Raw genomic sequence first — 26,319 nt, forward strand, 5'->3', positions numbered from 1 at the left:
CACTTTAAGAGGCCAAGGTAGGTGGATCACAAAGTCAGGAGTTTGAGACCAGCCTGGCCAATATGGTGAAACCCCATCTCTATTAAAAATACAAAAAATAGCCAGGTGTGGTGGCGAATGCCTGTAGTCTCAGCTACTCGAGAGGCTGAGGCAAGAGATTGCACCACTGCACTTCAGCCTGGATGACACAGCAAGACTCTGTGTCACAAAAAAAAAAAAAAAGATGGGCAAAAACATATTGAGTATATACAAGCAAAAGTAGTGATGGTAATGTTAACATCCCTAAAATGATTCAAGACAAACGATTTAAGCAGAAAAAGAAAGCTATTTTGTGTTGAAAAAAGACACAAATTATAAAAGTAACATCACAAAGTTCTGTCCACCAATAAAATAACGTCAAACATATGAAACAAAATCAATCAGCAATATATGAGAAAATGAAAAATCTCACTTACAGTGGGAGAGTCTTCTCCAACTCACTCTGTCTTTGAGAGATGAAATATCTATACAACCACTAATAAGAGAACACTAATAATTAGAGCAATGCATTATTAAAAACCTTATTGGGTGTGCCCAAGGCAAATCCATAACCTTAAAGGTGTTTATTGAATAAGAGAGAATGAAAATAAGTGACCTAAATACTCAAATCAAAAAACTATAAAAGGTAGAAAATAAACCAGAAGACAATCTGAAGTAAAAGAAGTACAAAATATAAAATTGTACCTTAATCACTTAGAAGAACAGCCAAAATTAAGAATGAACTCTGATCTGGATCTTGGAAAAAACAAGCAATGTGATGTAGGACAAAAGGCATGTTTTATATTGATAGTGTATAACGCACTAAGATAATACAGGAGACACGAACCCTGTTTTCCTAACAACACAGCTTTGAAACATAGAAAGCAAGAATTGTGCAAGAAAAAATAGACAAATTCTTAATTTTTGCGGTAAACTTCTTAGAAATCAACCAATTATGTAGCTGTAAAATATGGCTAGTGTTGAGTTGATTTGAATAACACAATCAATAAGCCTGATCCAATCGGTTACGGCTCAAACTTTGTTCTAAAACACACTTTCTCTGTTTTTTTAACTTTTATTTTAGGTTCAGGAGTACATGTGCAGGTTTGTTGTATAGGTAAACTCGTGTCGTGGGGGTTCGTTGTACAGATTATTTCATCATGCAGGCACTATGCCTAGTATCCAATAGTTATTTTTTCTGCTCCTCTCCCTCCTCCCTTGGATCGCTAAAACCAAGAAGGCTCCAGGAACAACGGTGCTGCTGTTCCCCTCTATGTGTCCATGTGTTCTCATCATCTAGCTCCCACTTTTAAGTGAGAACATGTGGTATCTGGTTTTCTGTTCCTGCATTAGTTTGCTAAGGATAATGGCCTCCAGCTCCATCCATTTTCCCAAAAAAGACATAATCTCATTCTTTTTTATGGCTGCATAGTATTCCATGATGTATATGTAACACATTTTCTTTATCCTGTGTCACTGATGGGCTTTTAGGAGTATTCCAGGTCTCGGCTACTATGAATAGTGCTGCAATGAACATTCGTGAAAACTTACACTTTCATTTCAGACACACATGTAACATTCACTAAAACTGACCAAATACTAAGCCACATATAAAACCTCAAAAAAATTAAAAAATGCAGAAATAATTAAATTCATATACAGTGATGCTTCACTTAATGACAGGGAAACAGTGTGAGAAATGCATTGTTAGGCAATTTCATCACTATGTGAACATAAGAGTGTACTTACACACACCTAGATGGTAAATATATATTTTTATGTATATGTATTTTTTCATCAGGAAAACCAAATGTCCCCGCACCATTACTGAACATCAGTCATTTCCCTTACTTGTCTGCAGTGCCACATATGCTCCTTTCTAATCTTTTTTTTTTTTTTTTAGGGAAAAAGAGAAAAAGAAGGGGAAAAAAAGAAAAAGAGGGAAAAAGGAATATTACTTCATTCCTAAAATGGGTTTCAATAATGGCCGATCAATATTTTGAGTGTTTAAAGTGGTTAATGCATATTTTATGTGTTTAAAATGGAGACCTCTATTGTGTTTATTTGTTCTGGCTCTGAGTTCAAATCCTGGATATCGTTATCAATTTGTTGTCTCATTGAATCTAAATCTCACTATGTGTCTTATGTATCTGGGTGTTAAGATCTCTTATTGTTACATTAATCCTTTTACCCTTGTATCCTTATAGCTTTGAAATCTATTTTGTCAAATGTGAAAATTGCAACTCCTGCTTTTTATTTATTTATTTTTGCTCTCCATTTGGTTGGTACGTTTTTTTTTTCCAACCCTTTATTTTGAGTCTATGTATATCTTTGGATATACCGTTGGATTTTGTCTGTATCTTTTGATTGGGAGATTTGGTTGATTTAACTTTAGGGTTGCTGCCATTTGATATTAACTGGCTATTTTGTCCTTTTGTTGATAAAAATTCTTCTTTATGTTAATGCTCTTTACTTTTTGGTATATTTTTAGAAAGGATCATACTGGTTGTTCCTTTCTGTGTATAATGCTTCTTTTAGAAGTTCTTGTAAAGCAGGCCTGGTGGTAATAAAATCTCTGAGTACTTGCTTGTTCCTAAAAGATTTTATTTTTCCTTCAAATGTAAAGCTTAAATTGGCAGGATATGAAATTCTGGGCTGAAAGTTTTGTTCTTTAAGTATATTGAATATTGGCCCCCACTCTCTTCTAGCTTGTAGGGTTTCCGTTGAGAGATCTGCTGTAAGCCTAATAGGCTTACCTTTATGGGTAACTTGATCTTTCTCTCTGGCTGCCCTTAATATTTTCTCCTTTGTTTCAATCTTGGTGAATCTAACGATTATGTGCCTTGGGGTTGGTCTTCTTGAGGAATATATTTGTGGTGTTCTCTGTATTGCCTGGGGTTGAATAGTGTCCTGCTTTGCTAAATTAGGAAAATTTTCCTGGATAATGTCCTGGAGAGTATTTTCCAGCTTGACTTCATTCTCTCTGTCACATTCAGGTACACCAATCAAGCGTATATTAGTTCTTTTCACATAGTCCCATATTGCTTGGAGACTTTGCTCATTCCTTTTTATCCTTTTTTCTCTATTCTTGTCTTGTCGTTTTGTTTCATTAAGTTGGTCTTCGACCTCTAATACCCTTTCTTCTGCTTGATCCATTTGGCTGTTTAAGCTTGTACATATTTCACTCAGTTCTCGTGTTGTATTTTTCAACTCCATAAGTTCATTTGTATTCCTCTCTATATTGTCTATTCTTTTCAACATTTCATCTAACCTTTTTTCCAAGTTCTTAGTTTCTTTACATTGGGTTAGAACAAGTTCCTTTAACTCCCAGAAGTTTCTTATCATCCACCTTTTAAAGCCTACTTCAGATAATGGAACACAGTCCTTTTCCATCAGGGCTTGTTCTGTTACTGATGAGTCCTTTTCCATCAGGGCTTGTTCCGTTGCTGATGAGTCCTTTTCCATCAGGGCTTGTTCCGTTGCTGATGGGTTCTGATTTTGAGTATACTCGGCCTTCTTAGGCTGTTTTTTTCCCTTCATTATAGATGAACCGCCTTTCTAATTAGTTTTCTGAGTCGACGTCCGACTTACTGATTCCCAGTGCTGGGATCCGAGCCACCCACTGTGGCAGCCTAAATAGCAGCGATAAGACTGATGGTGCTCTTCTGCCCAGGAATCTCTGGTCTGGCTTCCCTCTTGAGTCCGCAATAAGTGGCTCTGACTTCCCGGAGCTCCAAACTCTGGTCAGTAGGGGAAGCAGTCCCGTTGGCTCTGCGTGAAGAGCTGCTGCGCTGAGACGCCGGCAAAACCGCTGCGGCGGCCACAAGAGTCGCGCTGGCGACCCGTGGGGCTCCTCCACTGGGAATCGGCTAATCGGTGAGTGACGAAAATTCGTCTAAAGATGTGGCGTCGTCTCGTTCTCTGAGCTTTCACTGGGAGCTACAATTCTGAGCTGTTAGTGGTCGGCCATCTTGAATCGATCTCTCGCTCCTTTCTAATCTTATGGACCACTCTTGTATATGCAATCTGTAATTGGCTGAAATGTCATTATGTGGCACATGACTGCAGTTTTACAGGGAAAAAGAAGCCCTCACTCCTCCCCGAAAGCACCCACTGGGAAATTAAATAACACACGTCTATTATAACTCTTGGGTTAAATAATAAATACAGTGAAATTATAAACAATACAGAAATGAATGACAATGAGGCCAGTACATACCAAATCCTGTGAAATATAGCCAAAGTGGGACTCAGAGAAAAAATTATGGAATTAACTGAAAATATTGGAACACAAGGAAGTCTAAAATAATGAACTAAGCATACTACTCAAGAGGTTACAAAAAGAACAATAAAATAATCACACGGAGATATCCACTCCTTGTTTTAGTATATTTTATCCTACATTTTTCTTTAAAAAATCTTTTTTAAGAAAAAAAAAATGTAGAAGAAAGTATACCAGAATGAGAAGTGGATGTCTCCATGCAGTGGGACTCCAGGGGAAATTTCCTTTCTTTAGGCTTGGCTGTGTTTTCTAATTTTATACAATAAACATGCATCACTTTTATAATCCCTTTAAAAAAAACAAAAAAGGAATGCTGCTTTTGGAGTACCATCATGAGTCACTCCTCCTGTAGCCTAAAAGCCTGCATGTTTCAGCTGTTCCCTTAACAGCATGCCCACTTTACAGACAAGGAAACTGAGGCCACAGCCCAGGCCCTTTCCCTAAGCCCCAGCACTAATGATACAGCAAAAACCGTCACTCCCCACTCCAGGGAAGCTCCTGGCAGACTTAATTCCGGGAAGCTCTGCCCTCCCACCCATGGCCAACCCCCAGAACCACCCAAGAAAAGAGAAAAGAGTCAGCTCAAGTTTATACACGTTTAATCCCTACTCTCCTGGTCCGAGATTCCAGAATCTTTCCAGGCCACACTTCTCTGCTCCTGCTTACCCAAAGCCTAGTCATCCACCACAGTTCTCCTCGCTGGCATGCCAAAGCCAGACCCATTCTCCCAGGGGTTAATCTTCCCCACCCTGACTCTTGTTGCAGATGGACACATGACCTTGGTCCAACCTCCATCTGGCCCCATTCAGCAGAGGTGAGGCAGGAGGAGGAAGGGGTAGGGAGGTCAGGAGTCCATCCGGGGCTGCAGCAGCCAGCAAAGGAACAGGAGGCAGGCAGAGGCACAGGGACCTGAGAAGGCTCCATTGCTCATTTGCTTCTTGATCCATTTGGTGTATTTGGTGACGCGGGTGTACACGCCTGGATTCTGTGCCTTTGCACAGGCCTTTTCCCAGGACAACACCCCAGCCAGAATCCATCCACCCTCGACTTCACAAGCCAATGGCCCCCCAGAATCCCCCTAGACAAAAAGAGAGGAGTGATGGAGGCTGCAGGTCCATCTGGGCCTGCAGGGCCCTGAGGACCCATGCCCACCCTCTGAGCTCTGCTAGGAGGACTTTCACTCCTCCAGGACCTCACTACTTGGGGTCCTCTTTTGGCTCCTCAGCTGGGACCCGTCTCTCAGAATCAGGGCCAAAGTCAGCAGCACAGGGGAAGGAAGGCAAGAGCCAACCCCACCCCAGGGAACTGCCCCCACCCAGGAGTGGCTCCCGACAGAAGTGGAGCTACCAGAACCTCCCAGAAACTCACATAGCATAAGTTTTCTCCATAATTGGTGGCACAGATCATGTCCCCCAGGACAAGGGGGATGACTCGGGGGAAGAGGGACTTCTTGTGGTAATGCCGGTCACATCTCTTGTTGTCCATGATAAACACCTCAGCCTCCTGCAGCTCTGGGGTCAGCGTGGAGTTGGCTATGGAGCCGAGCAGGGTGAGCACTGACCTCTCACTCTACCCAACCCTGACCTCTGTCCAGGGTCTGGTCCCCTCCACCCTGGAGACTCAGCCCAGCCACCCCGCCACACCTCCAAGCCCTCCCCTCCTTCAGCGGCCCCTCCTCCTGCAGTGCAGGCCTTGTCTGAGAAGGTCCCCTGCCCTTGAAGGCTCTGAGTCCAAGCCAGCTTGGGAAGCTTCTACTTCTGAACCAAGCCACCCGTAATTCAAGTCTCAGTGCAGCTGCTTCCAAGCTGGGGCCCAGCCTGGCACTGCTTCCCTGCAGACTCTGAGCTCTGCTGGCTGGGTGCTCCCTCCACCTTCATTAACACTGGCTCTTCCTCCAGGGCCTCCAGGCAGTCCCTCTGCCCAGAGCTCATTCTGGACCCTCCCAGCCATATCTCAAGACTGTCTGACAAGACCTTTGCCTCATTCTCCTCAGCCCCTGTGCCCATACCCACATCCAATCATGACTTCCTCCAGGCAGGGCAGGCATTTCTAGTGCCAAGGGCTGGGTGCTGGCACCTGAAGTGTGTCAAGCGAATGAATGAGTGAGTGAGTGAATTTCTGGATGCCCAGCTCTGTGCTTCTGTAAGACACAGATGATCACGGCCAGCCCAGGCACTACCAGGCCTGAATGAGGTGTCCACATAGTGACCATGGTCACCACATCAGGAGTGGTCCTAACACAATCAGAGAACCAGGTCCAGCAGGAAGCGCTCCAGAATGAAAGGAGTGTGCTCTTGGTGGCACAGTACCCACCCCTCATCCCATCCTGCTCACCTGAAAAGCGTTGCTTAACCTGGCTCCAGCCAGTCACCCAACACTGCGTCCCAACCTTCAGGTTGAAGTTGGGCTCCGGGAGGCAGATGGGCTGCACGTACTCACTGAAGGTGACAGGTGTTTGAAGGTGGACAAGGGCAACATCACCCACGATGAAGGTCCGGCCCCGGTACTTGGGGTGCATAATGATGTCCCTCACAGGGACCCGGAGGGCCCTGCTGAAGTTCATAGGCTGCAGCTTAGAGGTACCGAGCACCACTGAGTACTCTTCAGTGCTGCGGGAGACAGAAAGCCCCAGCTGGTAGGTTTCAGCTCCCAAGCAGGAACATGCTCCTACCTCCCTGTGGCCCTTCCCCCTTAGCAGGAGTCCTGTCTCCACTCCATCTGCCTAATCTAGCCTAAGGGCCCTAAAGGTCAGGAGCTGACTGCCTCCTCATTCAACATTCAAGTGGATTCCGGGTGGCCTGGTCTGTGTGTTGTGCGTGCAGGTGTGGAAGTGTTGGGTGTTCACATATGTTCTCATGCGTGATGAGGCAGGGAGTGTGTTCTGGGTTTTCCTGTGGCTCAGCTTAGGGTGCAGTCTTTGTTGCTTGGGGCTCCTGCCCCAGCTCAGTCCCTGGCCCCCTAGGAGACCCCAAGCAAAACTCTCCCCTATCCCAGATGCCTTTTCCACTCCCTCCCTCTCACACTGTTTCACTGGGGAAATGAGGGAGCTGGGCTGGGCCCATGGTAGCTCGGGGTCTCCAGGCACTGGACACATTGGCCACACTCACCCTTGGATGCAGTGGGCCGCAGTCACCACCCAGCTGGGGTCAATGAGGGCCCCTCCACACACGTGCTGATTTTCCATCCGGAGGCTCACCTCCCAGGGCCAATGGCGGGTCATTTCCAAATCTTCCGACCACCAGGGCTCACCACAAACTTCAGGAAGAAGTGTGCCAGGGAGAGACAGGGACCACATAGAGGAGGATGAGAATGACTGAGACTGAGACACCCTACAGGGCCAATTTGCACAAAGCTGTAAACTCAGGGCCTCTTCCCATTTCAGAGATGGGGAGAGTGTGGGTGAGAGAAGAGCAGTGGCCTGCCCAAAGGCACTGAGCTTGACAGAAAGTGACAATGACAGAGGTAAAAAGCATCAAGGCAGAGACATGGAGAGAGAGAGAGAGAGAGATTCCGAGTCACAGGGAGCCTTCAGCCCACAACCTCAAAACAAAGGCAAGCAGAGAAGGAGCTCCAAGGCAAAAAATGCATTTTCTTGTGTTTGGGGAAGTTCCTCGGCCACTTCTGAAAAGCTATAATGCTTGCTATACCTCTTAGATGCAGAAGGCCTCTGTACCCTGCACTGCTCAGAGTCAAGAAAAGCTCCTGACTTCTGTGTCAGAAGTTTTCACATTGAACATTCAAAGTGCCAGCAGGGAGATCCCAGTGGCCCCTCACTCACAGGCCATGCACTCAGTGTGCACGCAGTTCCATCAGTCAAGTTTTAGGCTTGTATGAATGTATGAAGAAACACAGATCCAAGCATTCTAAATAAAACATTAGCTAACACTGTATTTTTAAAAAACAATGCACCGTGATGATTAAGGATTGGCCCAGGAATGCAAGGGTGGTCCCACATTGTTAGAACCCTCAGTGGATTCCCCACAAAAAGTTCTAACAATCTGAAGAGAAAAAGACCATGTGCTTTTCTCCATGGCCACAGAAAAAGGCATTAGAAAAATGTAACACATATTTATGACTTACCAAGAAAAACCCTCTTACTTAAACTAGAAATAGGAGGAAAATCCTTAACTTTACAAACGTTGGATATATCCCAAACCTACAGCAAACATCATACAACACTAAAGAACAGGTAGAAAAGAACCTATTCCACCAGACATCAGGAATAAGGATGCTTTGTGGGAGGAGGGCAGAGGAAATCATTGAGAGAACGAGACAGGGCTGCTGGGTGCTGGTACTAGCCTACTTTTTTTGTTGTTGTTGTTGAGACAGGGTCTTGCTCTGTCATCCAGGCTGCAGTGCAGTGTCACAGCTCACTGCAGCCTTGACCTCAGGCTCAAGCAATCCTCTCACCTCAGCCTCCCAAGTCACTGGGACTATAGGCGCTTGCCACCACACCTAATTTTTTTTCTAATTTTTTATAAAGACAGCCTTGCTATGTTGCCAGGGCTGGTCTCAAACTCCCGGGCTCAGGCAATCCTCCCATCTCAGCCTCTCTAAGCACTTATTCTACCTTTTAACCTGAGTAGTAATAACATAGGTGTGCCCACTGTGTGACAATTCCTTCAGCTGGACCTTCATAATTCGTGCACGTTTTTGGAATGCATATAATACTTCAATAAAACAATGTCCTTTTAAAGTTAATAACATCTTTCTATCCTGGCACGACCAACTAGAAAATATACTCAAGTAAGAAACATTTTCAACAGCAAAAAAATGCTAAAGTTCATAGCAACTAACTTACCTAACACCACATAAGACTCCTGTTGTAATAAATTTAAAACTATAATAAAAGACACTGAAAATGATCAGCATAAATGGCAAGACAGTCCCTGTTCTAAAAGAACAGCTAAGGCTGGGCACATTGGCTCACACCTGTAATCCCAGCACTTTGGGAGGCCGAGACGGGTGGATCATGAGGTCAGAAATTCCAGACCATCCTGGCTAACATAATGAAACCCTGTCTTTACTAAAAATACAAAAAGTTAGCCTAGCATGGTGGCAGGTGCCTGTAATCCCAGCTACTTGGGAGGCTAAGGCAGGAGAATCGTTTGAACCCAGGAGGTGGAGGTTGTGGTGGGCTGAGATCGCACCATTGCATTCCAGCCTGGGCGACAGTGCAAGACTTCATCTCAAAAAAAAAAAAAAAAAAAAAAAAGAACGCCTAAATATTTTAGATGTAATTTTTCCCAAAATTAATCTATAAATTTATTTTCAAGTTAGAATTTTTAACAAACTTGATAAACTTAATTCTGAAACTGAAATACAAAAATAAAGGTCTATGAATAGTTCAGTGTTTGAAAAAGTAGAGCAAAGAAGGACCACTTGTCCTAGCAGACATTAAGACACATGTGAAAGCCAAAAACAGTGTGGTATTGTCACAAGGACCGACAGTGGAAAGTGACACTGGAAAAGAATAGAGAGCTTGAAATTATTCCATGTGTTGCACAAACTTGATGTAAATAAAGAAGCCACTACAATCAGTGGGTAAAAAAAGGGCTGTTGAGAAGACGGTGTTGGGAAAGCTGGCTCACTATAAGAAATAAGAAAACCAAAACTGGATTCCTTGCTAATAGCTCTTGAAGATATAAAGACAAAACTGTAAAATTAATAAATCATGCGACATGGGGGAGGAAAGGACTCCTTAAAACCTCAAAACACAAACCATAAAGCATAAGCTGATTAACCTGATTATGCCCAAATAGAGGAGTTTTGGCCTGGGAGCACAGCTAACAGACAGAGGACGGATTGGGAGGAAATATTTGCAATAACTAAAATGAATACAAGGCTTTTATTAGAAATATGCAAGAAACTCCAGGAAATCAACAAGAGAAAGAAAGGTAATAGGCAAAGGATAGAGACAAGCAGTTTACTAGAAGAGGAAACTCAAGGAGCCGACAACCTATTGAGACATACTCAAATTCATTAGTAATGAGAAAGATGAAAATTAAATCAAGAAGCATGTTTCAGTCTTTTAGACTGGCAAAAAACATAAAAGCAGGATCACAACAAGGGTTGGCAGCGAGGTCCGTGGCAACCTATACACCTTCATGCACTGTTGAAGTAGGAGTTTGGAGAACTAACCAAATTAAAATAGAGATAGTAGATAAAAGTACGGTATTCATGTAAACCTTTGAAGTTGTTAAGTGTGCTGTGGTTACAGAAGAGAATATTCTCAAAAAATACATACCAAAGTTACCCTCCAACTGATTCTGAAAAAAATTATATATGTGTGTGTGTTCCTTGTAATACTTGTATTTTTGCAGTATTTTGTAAGTTTTAAATTATTTCCATATTTTTAAAATGTCTTAATGAGGCTGAATTAAAAGAGAAGAGAACAGAAAGAGATACAGAGAATATACCATTTATGTAAATTAAAAATGCATGCACACAGAAGAGCAATATGTATTTTTACAAGAGCACACACAAACAGAAAGATCCCCAAGAAAGGATAAGTGGGTAGAGAAGGGGAATGGACAGAAGCAGGGATAGGTGACTTAATCAATCGTTCATCTAATCTGTAATGAATCAGTTCTAGCAGGACCTATGAGAAGGGAGGTCCAAGAACTGAAGCACAGGAGCAATCCAAAGCTCCATGCCTAAGGTGTAAGGAAAAAGACAGGAAACCCCAGAAGAGCTGGGCTCTGCTGACACTGCCACAGGGCCCAGGAAGCTCTTCCGCAACTGAATGGCTTAGAGCTCATAAGATTCTGTGTGGAAAACGGTCTGAGATGAGGCCTGGGCTGAATTCAAAGAGACTCAGCATTCCAATGGGAGGCCTGGATCCTCTTTCCTCTAGACTGTTAGGTCTGTATGTTCTGGTAGCTGCAGGCTGTTCTTTAGAAAACAGACCCCTTAGACCCAAAGCCTGCTTCCTACAGACCCAGAACCACGGTCTCTGTGATCCCTTCAGAACACACCCTCCTGGGAGCTTCAGCTTTTCCTGCAGCAGGGTCTCACCCTACCTACCTGGACTGGTGGTGTCCTCTTTATAACCTGGAGGAGAAAAGAGGGACAGATATGAAGCAAGTGTTCATGACAGGATGACAGCAAAAAGCCGCATTTTTAAATTAGTTCGCTCATTCATTCACCAAATAGGTCCTAATCTCTTACTCTGTTCCCAGCCTGGAGCCAGAGGCTGGGGAGACAGAGGTGTGTCAAACAGAGCCTACTCTCAAGGAATACAGTGTCCAGCAGGGCAGACAGAGGGAAATACACAACTGCCTGCATGCGATCAGTGCAGGGACAGAGCCGCAGGCATCAGGGGAGCCCAGAAGAAGTGGTGGACAGAAAAGAACCACCTCAGTGGGAGGAGGGCTTACTGTGCCAGGTGTTAAAGACGAGAGGGTAAAACAGAAATGAAAAGTGATCATCACATTCCTGGCAGAAGAATCATTGTGGTGTATGCCAGAGACTCCAGAGGATGAGGGGCAAGGCCTGTGAGGGCAAGAGATCAGCCAGGGGAGGAGAGTCAGGCATCAGTCACGAAGGCCTCGAAAGCTGAGCCAAGAAGCCGGGGTGAGACCTTCTGGGTAAAGGGAGATCAACAGAAGTAAGACTGAGCCAGGCGTGTATCGTGAAGGCAGCAAAGATATTAGACAGGAAGATGACAAGACGGAGGGCACGGGGATCCCTCCAGAGGCTCTGCAGAACCAACACAAGAAATGAGGAGGTCTGAATGAGGCAGCGACGGTGAGAACAGATACGGCAAGCTGTGTGTGGGACTTAGAATCACACCCCAGTTTCTGGCTTTGGAGAAGAGTAGCTGCCATCCACTGAGTTAGGAAACAATGAGATAAGTCAGTTGGTAGGAAGATGAAGGCCTCAGCTTTGACTCCAAGGGGTTGAGACGTTTCTAGGTCTTTCAGGTAGAGATATTCAAGAGGCAGCTGCACATCCAGACATGTTTTATGAGGCACCATCACATGAACGGCAGCTCAAGTGAGTTCACCCAGGGAGCAGTTAACAGACAAGGAGCAGGAAACACAGAGAGCAGCTTAGGGGACACCAATGCATCAGGGATGAGCAATACATCATGGTGGCCTGGGGCAGACAGAGGAGAGAGAGAGTGACCCTTGAGGTACAGGAGACTCAGGACCCACAGAAAATGAAAGAGGAGGGAGTGGTAACAAGGCCAGGGACCACCAGGGTGGAGACATCCCTGGGAGGAGCTAAGGGTTAAGTGGGGAGCAAGGAGGCACTGGCAGGAAGCATGGAGTGAAGACATCTGGGGAGTCTGGCCTTGAAGGGGCAAGAGATGAAGGAGGAAAATCAGCAAGGCAGAAACGAGAGGATACCTATGCGAGGATGATGGACGCAGCGTCGCACAGGGAGCCCGCACTGCACTGGAGCAGGTCTCTCTGACTCCTAAAAAAGTAGGTGAAGGTGGTGTTGAGCAGTCCAGTTTGGAGGGGCCCCTGTGGGTTGGGGATTCAGTTCAGGAAGAAAGCACCCGAAGCCTGTGTTGTCTGAGGGAATGATGGGCTGCTAAGGAGGGAAAGCTGGGTTGGAACAGAGGATATGGGAAAAAGGTGAATATTAGAATGTTCCTGTAAATGGAAGGGGACCAAGAATTTTCCTGGGCCAAAGAGCATGTCCAAGTGGTGTCTCCAGGGGGACTCAGCTCCCTGGGAAGATCAGACCCGAGGGTGAAGGGGGAGTGAGAGGCCTGAGGATGCTCTGGAGAGGGCGGCTTGGATGGTGGGGACATTAGCCACGCTGTCCGGACTGGCAGCGAAGGAAGCGGCTGCCAGTGGAGGAGAGAAGGCAGGGGTTCCCCACACCGCCAGTCCAGAGGGTTGTAGGACAGGCGTGGCCTGACGGAGGAGGCCAGAGCGGGCAGAAGTTTAAGGTCCTGGAATCGCCCTGGCGAGCGAGTAGTAGAGAAGAGCTGACCGAGGGGTGGGTTGGTCGCAAAAGTCCTCGACTGAGGAGTAGGCAGCCACAGCCCTTTGCCAGTCCCGAGCCTCCAAGGCCAGGCACGGAGCCTGAGGCAGAGCAGCGCTGGGGGCGGGAAGAGGGAAGGTAGAGCTAGGAGGAGCGCCCACCTCACCCGAGCTCAGCGGCAGCAGGAGAAGCAGCGGCAGTAGGACGCGATGGCTCAGGACCGAGGGCCTGGAGGCTCCCGGCCCCGCACCGAGGTTCGACCAAGAGACGGCCATGAGGCTGGGGAGGCGTCACCTGGCGACTGAGGAGACCGTTTTCTGAGAGCCCAGCACGTGTCTGGCGTCCGCGCACGTGACCGCACTCTAGCACGTGACACTCCGGGAATTCCTGACAGCTCCCCTGCAAGACTGGCCCAATTCCCGCACCTCCACCTCCTGCCTGTTCTTGAGGACGACCTGGGAGTCCTGGGTCTGGGATTGCTCCCAGGGTGGCGGGCCCCATTAAAGCAACTCCAAGGGTTTTAAGTTGGTGTCCGGGTGAAGGTGCACCAAATCCCTGGGCTACTGATGGCACCTTGTTGCCCAGCCTCTGACTACACCCTTGGTCCCCTGGGCCCGGTGCATCGGAGAGTTTCACAATTACTTAGTTTGAGAATCTGGAAAGCTGGAGAAAGCACAAAAAAGGAATAGAACGGTAAGGCTAGGCAATCAGAGAAGACGTCTTTGAGAAAGTGATATTTGAGCTGGACCCACGACTACTATAAAACAAGGACTCTTGGAGGAGACCAGAGAAAGGAAAGGCATGTGTCCTCTTCCACAGACAACCAGTAAGATCGTGGCAGCTAAAGGGAATGGTGGCTTCTGCCAGGCCTTGCACTTCCATAGGGTTTTTTTTGTTTTGTTTTGTTTTTTGCAGAAGGATGTTGTCTTTGGATCTGCTAGGCATGGCAGAGATTGGGAGGTAATCAGGTGGACTTGGAGCCACATTCCCTCCCCAGCCTGGCATCTAAGTGGGTCCACATGAATAGAGTGATGTGTGCCACTTCCATGCCAAGGCAGTCAACAGAAGGTTAATCCAGAGCATTGCTTCTCAAAGTGAGGTCTTCAGACAAGCTAGGAACTTAGAAATTAAAGGTCTTTAGGTCCTTCAGGTAAATGTACATTCTTGTTAGAAATGTACATTCTTTTAGGTCTTTCTACCTGAAAGACAGAGAATGTAGGCCCCGTCTCAGACCTATAGAATTGAAAACTCCAGGGGTGTCTGGGCACAGTGGCTCACACTTGTAATCCTAGCACTTTGGGAGGCCAAGGTGGGCGGATCACAATGTCAAGAGATCAAGACTATCCTGGCCAACATGGTGAAACCCTGTCTCTAATAAAAATACAAGAATTAGCTGGGCATGGTGGCACACGCCTGTAGTCCCAGCTACTCAGGAGGCTGAGGCAGGAGAATTGCTTGAACCTGGGAGGTGGAGGCTGCAGTGAGCTGAGATTGTGCCACTGCACACCAGCCTGGGCGACAGAGTGAGACTCCGTCTCAACAAATGAATGAAAATAAAAATAAAGCAAACTCCAGGGGTGGAACTAGGAACCAGTAGTCTGTAAGTTTTGTTTAAGAGGTGAGGTCTCCTCCTGTCCCCCAGGCTGGAGTGCAGTGGAATGGTCATACATCACTGCAGCCTCAAACTCCTGGGCTCAAGACATCCTCCTGCCTCAGCCTGCAGAGTAGCTGGGATTACAGGCACAGGCCAACAGGCCACCACACCCAGCTATTTTTTTTTTAAGAGCTCAAGCTCCTGGCCTCAAGGAATCCTCCTGCCTCAGTCTTCCAGGTAGCCAGGATTATAGGCATGAGCCACACTGTGCAGGCCAGTAATCTGTATTTTCACAAGCCTTAGGAGATTCTGATGCAGGTAAAGCATGAACTACAGGACCAAGAGCAAGCCATGAGATGGAGAAAGCTACCTGCTGATCAAGAACACCAGAATTGGACGTTCTAGGAAAAAAAGTTAAATTTGGTTTATTTATAAATAAATCAGCATTTTCTTAAAGCAAGTAGTACTATATTCATTGAGAGACTGGGTTTGATTTAAGCTCTCAGTCTCTCAGCCTCAGCCTTCCTCAGACAATAGAAGGGACTGATTCAGACTGAAGCCCACCCATACCTGGGGGTTAAACATTCAACCCTAGAAGGTCAAAGGGCAAGAGGTTGGGAGGGAGTTGATCAGCAGCGAGACAGACTCCAGGACAGCGGACATTGTAATGAGGGAAGAGAACCTATGTACAGTACAGTGAATCTCTCTTGCCCTTCTCCTGGTAGGAACGCACGTCTTTGGTAACCAAGTGGGAGGGAACCGCAAGGAGAAGCAGTAGAGAAAGAGCAATATTTCTCACACCCCAGCTTCACTCTTGGGCCCAGTTCCAGGGTCTCTTGATCCCCTATCCCTAGCTGTAAACGCTGTTAAACTCAACTACAGAGCTCCCTGCAGTGATGCTGATGACTATAACAGGTATACAGGGAACAAGACCCACTGGCTAAAACCATCCCTAGAGCTCATGTCTGAGGAAGCAGGGCCTGCCTCACCTGTCCTTCTACGTTTTAATAGCTTCCTTAGTTAAATGGGAAACCAGTGCTCTACAGAGTATGTTATATGCCAACAAACTCCCCATTGAGCAGAGCTTCAGTAACAGGAGACTCTCCAAACATTTATTCAGTTGATTTCTGAAAACTCCACACTCCATAACTGCCTCAACACAACTTGTGGTGTCCCTGAAAGCGACCACTAGGCACTGAGGAAGGGCGTGCCAAGAATGGGTTGCCCCAAAAGAGCTGGTGTGGCAGAGGCTGTCCACTCACAGATGGAACCACACTGGGCTACAGGGGAACTTCTCCCAGTCCCAGACAACTGAGCCAGAGTGGAAGTCCCAGGCCTCACACCTCTGCAGGGACCTGGTAACGCCCCCTTCACTCTCTGAGCAATCGCCCAGCTGGCTGGTTTCACAAAGTCTCAGGTGGGAGTCCTGAAACCAGAACCACATCTACGCTTGCTTCACGGTTGATGATGTCTCTTCCTTGATAGATGTTCCCGCAGATATCAATGAGTCACTGTGGCCCCCTGGCAGGGTGGCTGGTCCTCTAGCTGGAATCGGTTCATCCCTCCTTCCCACCAGGCAGAGCACAGCCCTGGTGCAGGCACGGTGGAGGCAAGGAACCAGAGCACCAGTCAGGGACACTTTCCAGGCCCCAGTCTCCCCGCCATGCTCTATTTTGTGGCTCTCCAGAGGGCCCATGAATTCCAACTAGGATTTGTGGAAAAGGCACTGAGAAGGAGTGGGAGGTTGGTCAGAGGAGACACCTAAGTGTGAGACTCAGAAACAGCAGGAGAGTGGAATGGAGTCTGATCATGGGGTCACCAGAACGCCCAGGGGCATCACCAGACACAGGAATAGAGTGAGAAAGTTTGCTGAATCCAGACAGGAAGCTTGTTTCAGGTGATCAACAATCCATTGCTTGTAGAAACTAACTTCCGTGTAAACTCCAGGATATCCTTTGCGACCGCAGCCAATGCCCCAGCTCACAATCCCCACCTGGACCCATACGCCATTTAATTCACAGACCAGGGGTCCCCCAGAATCTCCCTGGAAAAAGAAAGACAATCACTGCAGGGAACAAATAGGCTCCACGTCAGAGCAGGCTGACTGCACTGCAATGCGCTGTAGAGCTAGGCACTCGGGGGCTTCCCCGGGAACCCCCACGACACTCCCAGCCTTAGGTATCTGTCAATATGAGAGCTGAGAATTGACGGTTTCCAATAAAGCGAAATCATGCACCTACTGAAAAGGCGTGTTCCAAAAAACTTAATACACGTGATGAAATCGTGCCTACTCTGAGCCAATAATGAGTCTAGTGCTTACCTGAGTAATAATACTGCCTGTCAGACAGAAGGAGCCCAAAACATGGAGCACGCCTTGTTGGTGGGACCTGCCTGATTCACCCCTCCTCCCACTCCAGGCTGTGTTAGCTGCTCTCTCCTGAAGGATCAGGTAGGCTGCCTTGGTGGCTTGTCCTCACGTCCCATTACCATGAACAAGGTTAAACCGAGGGGCTAGGAGATAACCCAGGCCCTACTGGCTGCGGATGAGGAAGTTTTGAGGAGACAACTGCAATGCTGAGCCCATGAACTGACCTGACAGGCATCCTTCCCTTGGGCGCTGTAGCCACAGACGGTCCCCTCCTTGACCGCTTCACTCTCGTGTCCCATCTTCTTGAGCACCTCTCTGCATTTTTCATGACGAATGATGCTTAGCTCAGCCTCCTGAAGAACAGGTGTCCCTGATCCTGAAGTTGCAAAGAGACAATTTACAAGAGAGCAAATCTTCACAAAGGGATAGGACAGGAGCCCCCAGTGCCCACTCTGAGTCCTGATCAGTGCCAACACAACTGCCAAGTTAAAGGAAGTCAGGACAGTGGATATTGTCCCCACTTGACATAGAAGGAACCTTGAGCCTAATGTTGACATGGACAAAGAAAAGGACAAGAAGCAAAACCAAGACAGTAAAAGAAAAAACAAATCAAGGGAGGAGGAGGTAAGGCCTTGCCAGCCTGAAAAATGCCAACCAAATATCTGTCATGAGGATCAGCAGAAATGACAAGCTGTCCTGTGCATCTGTAAAGCATCTTTACTTTCTAGAGCAGGATCGCAGACCTTGGACAGGTAGTGCCTCTCCCTAAGGATAGGAGCCCCCACAGCCTCACTGGTAGGGTTGTCTGGCTTGGCCTACACTGCTAGGGTGAAGAAGTTCAACCCATCAAGGCAGGTACTTCTAGTGACAGACTGCTCCTATTGGCAGACAGCTCATCACCCTGAGCTGAAATTCACCCTGAAGAGAACCTACTACACCTGGCCTCCAAGCCCCCAGCTCCCGAAATACCAACAGAAATTCATAACACAGTTGTTAAATTACTTCCTGGCAGCATCTTCACCCTCCTCTCTTATCCACCTGCTAGAAAGTAGCCTCCCTGCCTCTCCCAGTAGCTTGCAGGCCAACCCCAGCCCCGCCTCAACATCCTGCTTGAGGATCTCACCATTCTCTGCTGTTCGCCCCCATCCGATCACCCAGCACTCTGTCCCAGCTGCCACTTTGAAAAGCTTTTTGGGGAGGCACACAGGCTGGATGTGTGAGGAATAATTCACAGAGTAGACGAGCAGAACGAGGGCAATGTCGTTTATCAAAGTGGTAGCATCAAAATTGCTGGGAAAAATGATGTCTTGAACCGGGATCACCGGTGCCGTTTTGGAATCAGCAAGCAAGTGAGCGTCTCCCAGCTTCACCTTGTATTCCTCACCGGTGCTGAGAGAAAAGACCGACTTCACAGAGATCCCAAGGGGTCTGTGCTCTCTCCTTCCGCGCCTTCCAGGTGCTTCCCAGCCTGGTCCCATCTTCCTATGACAGCCAGCAGCCACCTCCCTCCCTCAAACCACATCCCCCCGGGACCCCTGACCACTTTAGCCTGTGGTCCCCCAGACCAGCGGCTGCAGTGGCACCTGCAAACTTGTTAGAAATGCAAATCCTCAGGTCTCACCCTCTTTTACAGAAGCTCGCGGGGGGGGGGGGGGGGGGGGCGGGGGGGGCAGACTGGCTCCAGGTCCCACAGCCTTATCAGGGCCCAAACTCTGAGCCCCAAACACTCACCCACGGATGCAGTGGGTGGCAGTGAGCACCCAGCGCCTGCCGATCAGGGAGCCTCCGCAGACGTGTCCGTGTCCGTGTCCGTCGCTGGTCTGTAGGCTCACCTGCCAGGGCCACTTCTTGTCTGGGGCCGGTAATCCTCCAACTATTCTTGAAATCCGATGGCCGCAGGCTGGTGGGCTCAGTAAAGAGACCGGACTGGAAGTGAAGCCACTGCCTCCCCATCAACCCCATTCCGCGGCCCAGGGCGGAGGTGAGTTATCCGTCTCCCTCAAGTCCTCTAGGTCAGGGTCTGACCCTCACCGCGCGCCCCCACTCCGAGCCAGGCTGCGTCCCGTTTGACACCACCGGCCCCCCGGCCCCGCCCTCCCCAGCAGGACAGGGCAGATCCCGCACCAGAAACAATATTCTGAGGAAGCCGCCTTCCAAGGTCAGAGATCCCGTCGGATTCCGAGGCGTCTCCCACTGCAGATGCCGAAGTCACCCGGGAACCTGGAGGCCCTGCGGCCTCTGGAGACCCTGGAGCTAAAGAGGTTTCCGGAATCTTCGGGAATTTCAGGTGCATGGGAGGCGTCCGGGCCTCTGGGCTTGCCGGGGTCACTCTGGAAGCCTCCTCGGGTTGGTATGGCTCACCTGGTGAAGACGGGGACCCACGACAACAGGAGCTGGCCCGGCGGTGCCTCCTCCTCATCTGCCTGTTCCCACAGCACCCCCACTGCCACCCCACAGCCAGCGTGGGCGCAGCCCAGTGCCCACTCCCGGCCTCACTGAGCAGGTGCTGAAGGAGCTGAAGCCAGACCAGGAGGTGGAGGCTCAGTCGGGTGCCTCCACGGCCCCTGCGGAGGCCGCCTTGGGACGCCATGAGCAAAGTCAGCACGCCTCGTGGCGCCCCCTCGCGGCTGCTCCCGCCCTGGTCCTGGTGTTGGCGGGAGCCCGGTGTGCCCGCGGATCTCGGGCGGCTCTCGCGAGCACTGGTCACTCAGCAAAAACTAATCCGGGTAGTGCTGTGAAGGAAGCGGCTTTCAATGTGTAATTCGTCCTGTGGACCTTAAGATAGAGGTTTTCCTGGATTATCTGATTGAGTGTAATCTTTTTTTTTTTTTTTTTTTTTGAGATGGAGTCTCGCTCTTGTCACACGGGCTGGAGTGCGGTGGCGCGATCTCTGCTCACTGCAACCTCCACCTCCTGGGTTCAGGCGATTTTCCTGCCTCAGCCTCCCGAGTAGCTGGGATCACAGGCATGTATCACCACGCCCGGCTAATTTTTGTATTTTTAGTAGAGATGGGGTTTCACCATGTTGGCCAGGCTGGTCTCAAACTCCTGACCTCACATGATCCTCCCACCTCGGCCTCCCAAAGTGCTGGGAGTTTAGGTGTTAGCCACTGCGCCTGGCCCAAGTTGAGTGAAATCTAATCACTGCATACTCTTCAAAGCAGCAGGAAATACAGTCTACCCAGCGGAAACAGAAAGAGCCTGCTGGCCTGCAGGAGTCCCAGCTACTCCGAAGGCTGCAGCGGATGGATCCTCCAGCCTGGACAATATGTTGAAATGCCATCTCTTTAAAACAAAACAAAAAAGTGTGATAATAGAAAAAAAATGGCTATAATCAGTCCTAATACAATAGCAAATGGGTTGAAAAAAACAAACAAAAGAATTTATCTTTTTTTTCTTTTTTAATAAAGATGGGGTTTCACCATGTTGGCCAGGCTGGTCTTGAACTCCTGACCTCAGGTGATCCACCCACCTTGGCCTCCCAAAGTGCTAGGATTACAGGCGTGAGCCACCATGCCCAGCGAAAGAATTTATAATTAGAGAAAAAAAGATATCCAGAAATATACTATGTGAAGAGACAAATTTAAAACAAAAAGATACAGATAAATTGGAAAGGGGGGATAGAAAAAAAGATCCACATAAGTTGGAAAAAGGGGATTGAAAAGGGGGGGATAGAAATATCAAGCAAATCTGAAACACAAAGTAAGTGGTATAGCAAATTTTCTTTTTAGATCATAGTATTTAAGGCAAGATCATGATAAAGGGACAAAGAGGAATCTTATTATATAAAGTAAAAATAAGAAATGATCAAGAAGATGCAGTGAAAAGCCTGTAATACACAAAGAAACAGGTGACCAATTAATGGGAGACTGGAGTTTTTGATATGTTCCCCTTAAGAAACTGCTGGATTACACAGACAAAATTAGGCAAAGACATAGAAGATTGAACTATCACAAGTAATAATCTCCACCTCAGCTATATAAATTTTACAACTCCCAACAGAGAACACTTGCTCAATGACCGCAGAGGGAACATTCGGAAACAATGCCACAGAGAACAATAAACTCCAGGGAGTCACTGGTATACGGACTCTGTTCTTGAGTCACAAGTCAGTAATATTAAAATCAATTTTTAACATATCAAAAAAATCCCCTCTTTCTGAAACAAAAACAAAACCTTTCTAAGTGGTTCTCCTATAAAAAGAAAATCATGCAGGAAACAATGAACATTTAGAGGTGACTGCCAATGAACACACTGCATATCAAAGCATCCAGTCCCCGGAAGTAATTTACAGCTTTGACCAGATCAGAAGAGAAAGACTGATACCAAATGAGCTAAACATTCAACTCAGAAACTGAAAAGTATCAGTGGAGTAAACTCAAAAAAAGAATTTGTGACAAGGGAGAAAACAATGGAAAAAGGAGACAGAAATCAATAAAGTAGCCAGGCACAGGTCTCAGGCCTGTAATCCCAACAATTTGGGAGGCTGAGGTGGGAGAATCACTTGAGCCCAGGAGTTCAAGACGAGTCTGGCAACATAGTGATACCCTGTGTCTACTAAAAATACAAAAACTAGCAGGTGTGGTGTGTGCACCTATAGTCCCAGCTATTTGAGAGGATGAGGCAGGAGAATCATTTGGGCCCAGGAATTCAAGGGTACAGTGAGCCATGATCAGGCCGCTGCACTTCAGCCTGGGTGATAGAGTGACACCCTCTCTCTAAAAAAAGGGAAAAAAAGGAAATCGATAAAATAGAGAAAAAATTATGGAGAGGACTAGCACAATCAGAATTTTGCTCTTTGAAAAGGCTAATAAAATAGACAACACTCTAGTAAGACTAAGATAAACAAAAAAAGCAAAATACAAAATCAAAAAGGGAAAGCAACTTAAAGAGATATTTTTAAATTATCTATGATAGAAATTTTTCACTATAAATATTGGCTGGGCACTATGGCTCATGCCTGTAATCCCAACACTTTGAGAGGCTAAGGCAGGAGGATTGCTTGAGCCCAGGAGTTTGAGAACCAGCCTAGGCAACATGGTGAGACCCTGTCTCTGAATCAAATCAAATCAATTAGCTGAGCATGGTAGTGCATGCCTGTAGTCCTAGCTACTCAAGAAGCTGAGGCAAGAGGGTCACTTGAGCCTAAGAAGTTGAGGTTACAGTAAGCTATGCCTGCACCACTGCCCTCTAGCATGGGTGACAGAGCAAGACCTTGTTTCAAATAATAATAAGGAAAAAATGTTATTAAATGCTGACCTCTCCTTCTGGCCATGGAATATAAAAAGATTGACCTTCCCACCGGAAACAACCAAAAATGGACAAAAATCTAAAACAATCATTTTTAAAATATTGAACACTAACCAAAAAAAAAAAAAAATAGAATCCCTGTAGATGGGGAACAAATAGAGTAAGCCCTATGATTGCCTCAGGTTTATGACTTGAGAGAATTTCCAGGCCACGGTACAGAGAAGGAGAACCCAGCAAGCCCCCAGGAGGTGAGCAGGTTTCGCTGCAAGGCCAGGAACACAGAGGCAGCTTATGTTGATAGAATACTGTGGAGGAGAGAGTTGCACAAAGAAAGAAGGTAAAAATCTGCAGAGGCTCCCTGCTGTGGTTCGGATGTTTGTCCCCTCCACAGCTCACATTGAAATTTGATCCCCAGTGTTGGGGAAGCAGGGCCTAATGGGATGTGTAGGGTCATAGGGGTGGATCACTCATAAATAATTAATGCCATTCCTGGAAGAAGAGGAGTGAGTTCTTACTATATTAGTTGCCAAGAGAGCCTGTTGTTAAAAGAGCCTGGCACACCCAGGTCTCCTCTCTTGCTTCCTCTCTTGCCATGTGATCTCTACATACCAGCTCCACCTTGCCTTCTGCCATGAGAGGAAGATGCCTGAGGCTCTCATCAGAAGCAGATGCTGGCACCATGCTTCTTTATAGCCTAGAGAACCATGAGCCAAATAAACCTCTTTTCTTTATAAATTACCCAGCCTCAGGTATTCCTTTATAGCAAGGCAAATACTCCCCCTTGAGTATTAAACTGAGTATTTATCAGTGCATGTCTGTGAGGAAACTGCCTGAAGCTAGAGAAATAACTGCCGCAAAGAATCAGAAACAAAAATGCCTGCTGCTCCTACAGGGCCAAGAAGAGAGCCTGCTTCCATTAGTCAGACAAAAAAAAAAAAAAAAAAAACCTCAAGATTCACAGAACACCAGGTAGAGTATCCAGGAAGGCAGGAAGGTCTTGCCCCAGCAATGCAGAACAATTAGGCCAAGACTGAGAATTGTCCTGCTTAAAAAGTCTTAAAAGCAAGATCTGAAAAGAACAAACAGTTTCTAAGTAATTTAAATGCATCCCCAAAGCAAAGCTCAAGAATATTTATGAGAATGTGAAAATATCAAACAGCCAACAAGGTAAAAGTCACAATGTCCAGTATCCAATCAAAGAATACCCAGCATGCAAAGAGCATGAAAGCACAACTGACAATGAGGGGGTAATCAATTAATCTTATCCTCTCAGAACTGACACAGATGTTCAATGAACAGGCAAGGGCATTAAAACAACTTTAAGTTATACACATACATACATATTCAGAAAGTTCAGGAGAGCTATTTAACATGAAAAAAGACCCAAATCAAACTTGTAAAACCAAAACTGCCTTGTATGTTAGAAATACACTGATGGGATTAGTAACATATTAAACTTTGTGAAAGAAAAGATAAGTAAACTTGAAAACCTAACAGTTAAAAAAATTTCAGAATGAAACAGAAAGTAAAGAGAGTGTGAAAAAAAAAACAAAACAGAGACCATCAGTGAGCTGTGTCCTAATGTATGAGCAACTGGAGTCTTCAAAGGAGACTTGCAGGGTGGGAGGACAAAAATATTTAAAGAAATAATGGTCAAACTTTTAAAAATTGGATAAAAACTATAACCCCACAAATCTAGTAAGCTCAATGAATACCAAAGAAAGAAACATGAAGAAAACGAAACCAGGCTGGGCACCATGGCTCACACCTGTAATCCCAGCACTTTGGGAGGCCTAGGCCGTAGATCACCTGAGGTCAGGAGTTTGAGACCAACCTGGTCTACATAGTGAAAGCCTGTCTCTATTAAAAATACGAAAACTAGCTGGGTGTGGTTAGCACCTGCAGTTCCAGCTACTTGGGAGGCTGGTGCAGGAGAATCTCTGAAGCCCAGGAGGCAGATGTTGCAGTGAGCCAAAATCATGCCACTGCATCCCAGCTTGGATGACAGAGTGGGACTCCATCACGAAGAAAAAAAAATTTGTGTATATATAAACTTTATATATATAAAATATAAAACTAAACCAATGCACAACTTAATCAACTTGCTTAAAACCAGTAGAGTACAGAAGAACAAAGATAAAGATGACCGTCAAGTTTTCATCAGAAGCCATACAAGCGTTAAGACAGTTGAGCACCATTGTTTAAGTGCTGGAAGAAAAGAACTTCTAGAATTTTATTTCAAAAATGAAGACAAAATACAGATTTTTTTTTCAGGTATGCATAAGATGAAACACTGTATCACCATCAGACCTGCACTGTAAAAAGTTAAAGTCATTCAGACAGAAGGAACACTATACCAGATGCAAATCTGGATTTACACAAAGAAGATGTGCTGGGAAAGATAACTACATGCACAAATATGTAAGATATTTTTTTACGTAAATCTCTTTAAAAGATAATTGACTTGACCATTTAAAAAAAAATAACAATGCACAGTGAGGTTTGCAACATGTATGCAAGAAGATGTATGACAGTAGCACAAAGATCAGGAGAGAGAGAAATAGAAATACATTGTTTTGTTTTATTTTGAGACGGAGTTTCACTCTTGTTGCCCAGGCTGGAGTGCAATAATGTGATCTTGGCACACTGCAACCTTCACCTCCGAGGTTCAAACGATTCTCCTGCCTCAGGCTCCTGAGTAGCTGGGATTACAGGCGCCCACCATTACACCCGGCTAATATTTATATTTTAGTAGAGACAGGGTTTCACCATGTTGGCCAGGCTGGTCTCAAACTCCTGACCTCAGGTGATCCACTGCCTCAGTCTCCCAATGTGCTGGGATTACTGGTGTGAGCCACTGCACCCAACAAATATGTTGCTTTCAACCTGAGAAAGCTAATAGAAAATAAAAAAGAAGAAAAATAAAGAAAAAGGATATATGTTGTTATAAGATTTTTATCCTAAATGTGAATTGGTATAATATCGTATGCAGCCGCGAGAATGGCAAAGCTCTCCAGGATAATAGCACAAAGAGAAGACCAAAAGCCAAGTGGAGAAGGCAAAAACAAGGTGTCACTGACAGAATTGTAAATCTCTGGTGCCCATAGCCACAAAAAAATTCAACTCTGGTAACCACAACAACAAATTAAAGCACAGCCCACTCCTGATTAGAGTATCACAAATCTCCATAATAACCACCAAGCAGAAGGAAGTCTGTGTTCTTCTCCAAGTATAGAAAATATTTATATTCGTTATCTCCTGATATAGTAATAGAAATGAAGAATGTCTAACTTTCAACAAAAATTACAAGACAAGTCAGAAGGCAAAAAAAAAAACCAATATAAGAAAAAGCAATAATCAGTACTAGACTCGGATATGACACAGATGTTGGAAACGTGTGTATATCTAGGAAAGACCTGAGAAAACTCTAATCTCTCACCTCCAGCAAGCCTTGAGAGTCTTAGCAAGTCAGAAATGAAAGCTAAGAATACTAGGGCAAACTGAAGTGTTGTGGACATGCCCCAGCAAACAGAGCTCCGCAGCACAGGCTGGAAAATTTGTTGATTCAGGGCATTTAGGAAAATCTCTCTCTAATTATTAGCTAAGCACTAAAGCTAACAAGCAGAGATTTCATGGCCACATATGACAAAGAAAAGGCTTACAGAGTTAGTTTAGAAAAGTCACTAACTGAACAAACAGCAGCAACAATAACAAAACCTGAGGAAGGTGAGAATGTCATTTCCATAGTTACAACATGTAATATCTAAAATGTTCAGTTAAAAAAATTATGTGGCATGCAAAGAAATAAAAAATATGGCCTGTACTGAGGATAGAAGAATAGGGAAAGAAGTCAAAAGGAACTTC

At 46.1% G+C, this 26,319-nt stretch overlaps 2 protein-coding genes across 5 annotated transcripts; both read right to left on the bottom strand.

Moving 5' to 3' along the window:
• Positions 1-4,994: 4,994 nt before the first annotated feature.
• PRSS45P (serine protease 45) lies at positions 4,995-13,547 on the bottom strand. Of its 4 annotated transcripts, XM_035275162.3 has the most exons (7): positions 13,405-13,547; positions 12,655-12,724; positions 11,327-11,353; positions 7,408-7,555; positions 6,635-6,909; positions 5,669-5,832; positions 4,995-5,378 (listed from the first exon to the last, which is right to left on the bottom strand). In XM_035275162.3, exons 1-7 carry the CDS (start codon positions 13,516-13,518, stop codon positions 5,145-5,147), a joined length of 1,032 nt encoding a protein of 343 aa, XP_035131053.2. In that variant the 5' UTR covers positions 13,519-13,547; the 3' UTR covers positions 4,995-5,144. The 4 variants fall into 4 exon arrangements, with proteins under 4 accessions (XP_035131053.2, XP_035131055.2, XP_035131054.2 ...); XM_035275164.3 differs by lacking the exon at positions 12,655-12,724 and having other exon boundaries at positions 13,410-13,547; XM_035275163.3 differs by lacking the exon at positions 11,327-11,353.
• Positions 13,548-15,926: 2,379 nt separating this feature from the next.
• LOC100410519 (serine protease 44-like) lies at positions 15,927-23,136 on the bottom strand. The gene is made up of 7 exons (XM_078352401.1): positions 23,065-23,136; positions 19,702-19,849; positions 19,330-19,566; positions 18,937-19,105; positions 18,329-18,594; positions 17,430-17,581; positions 15,927-16,881 (listed from the first exon to the last, which is right to left on the bottom strand). The coding sequence occupies exons 1-7, from the start codon at positions 23,134-23,136 to the stop codon at positions 16,645-16,647; spliced, it is 1,281 nt and encodes a 426-aa protein (XP_078208527.1). The 3' UTR covers positions 15,927-16,644.
• Between the last annotated feature and the right edge of the window lie 3,183 nt (positions 23,137-26,319).

Source organism: Callithrix jacchus, chromosome 15 (genome assembly GCF_049354715.1).
Source record: "Callithrix jacchus isolate 240 chromosome 15, calJac240_pri, whole genome shotgun sequence".
Taxonomy (NCBI): Eukaryota; Metazoa; Chordata; class Mammalia; order Primates; family Cebidae; genus Callithrix; species Callithrix jacchus.

Excerpts from the sequence above, each read along its gene's own strand:
- PRSS45P (XM_035275162.3), bottom strand. The coding sequence starts at position 13,518 with ATGGCCGTCTCTTGGTCGAACCTCGGTGCGGGGCCGGGAGCCTCCAGG. Across the intron at positions 12,725-13,404 it reads TGCCGCTGAGCTCGGGTGAG|GAGTCAGAGAGACCTGCTCC; the intron begins GTGGGCGCTCCT and ends CTACTTTTTTAG. Across the intron at positions 11,354-12,654 it reads CGTCCATCATCCTCGCATAG|GTTATAAAGAGGACACCACC; the intron begins GTATCCTCTCGT and ends TTTCTCCTCCAG.
- LOC100410519 (XM_078352401.1), bottom strand. The coding sequence starts at position 23,136 with ATGGTGCCAGCATCTGCTTCTGATGAGAGCCTCAGGCATCTTCCTCTC. Across the intron at positions 19,850-23,064 it reads CAGAAGGCAAGGTGGAGCTG|GACCAGGGCGGGAGCAGCCG; the intron begins GTATGTAGAGAT and ends CGCCAACACCAG. Across the intron at positions 18,595-18,936 it reads GCCACCCACTGCATCCGTGG|CACCGGTGAGGAATACAAGG; the intron begins GTGAGTGTTTGG and ends CTTTTCTCTCAG.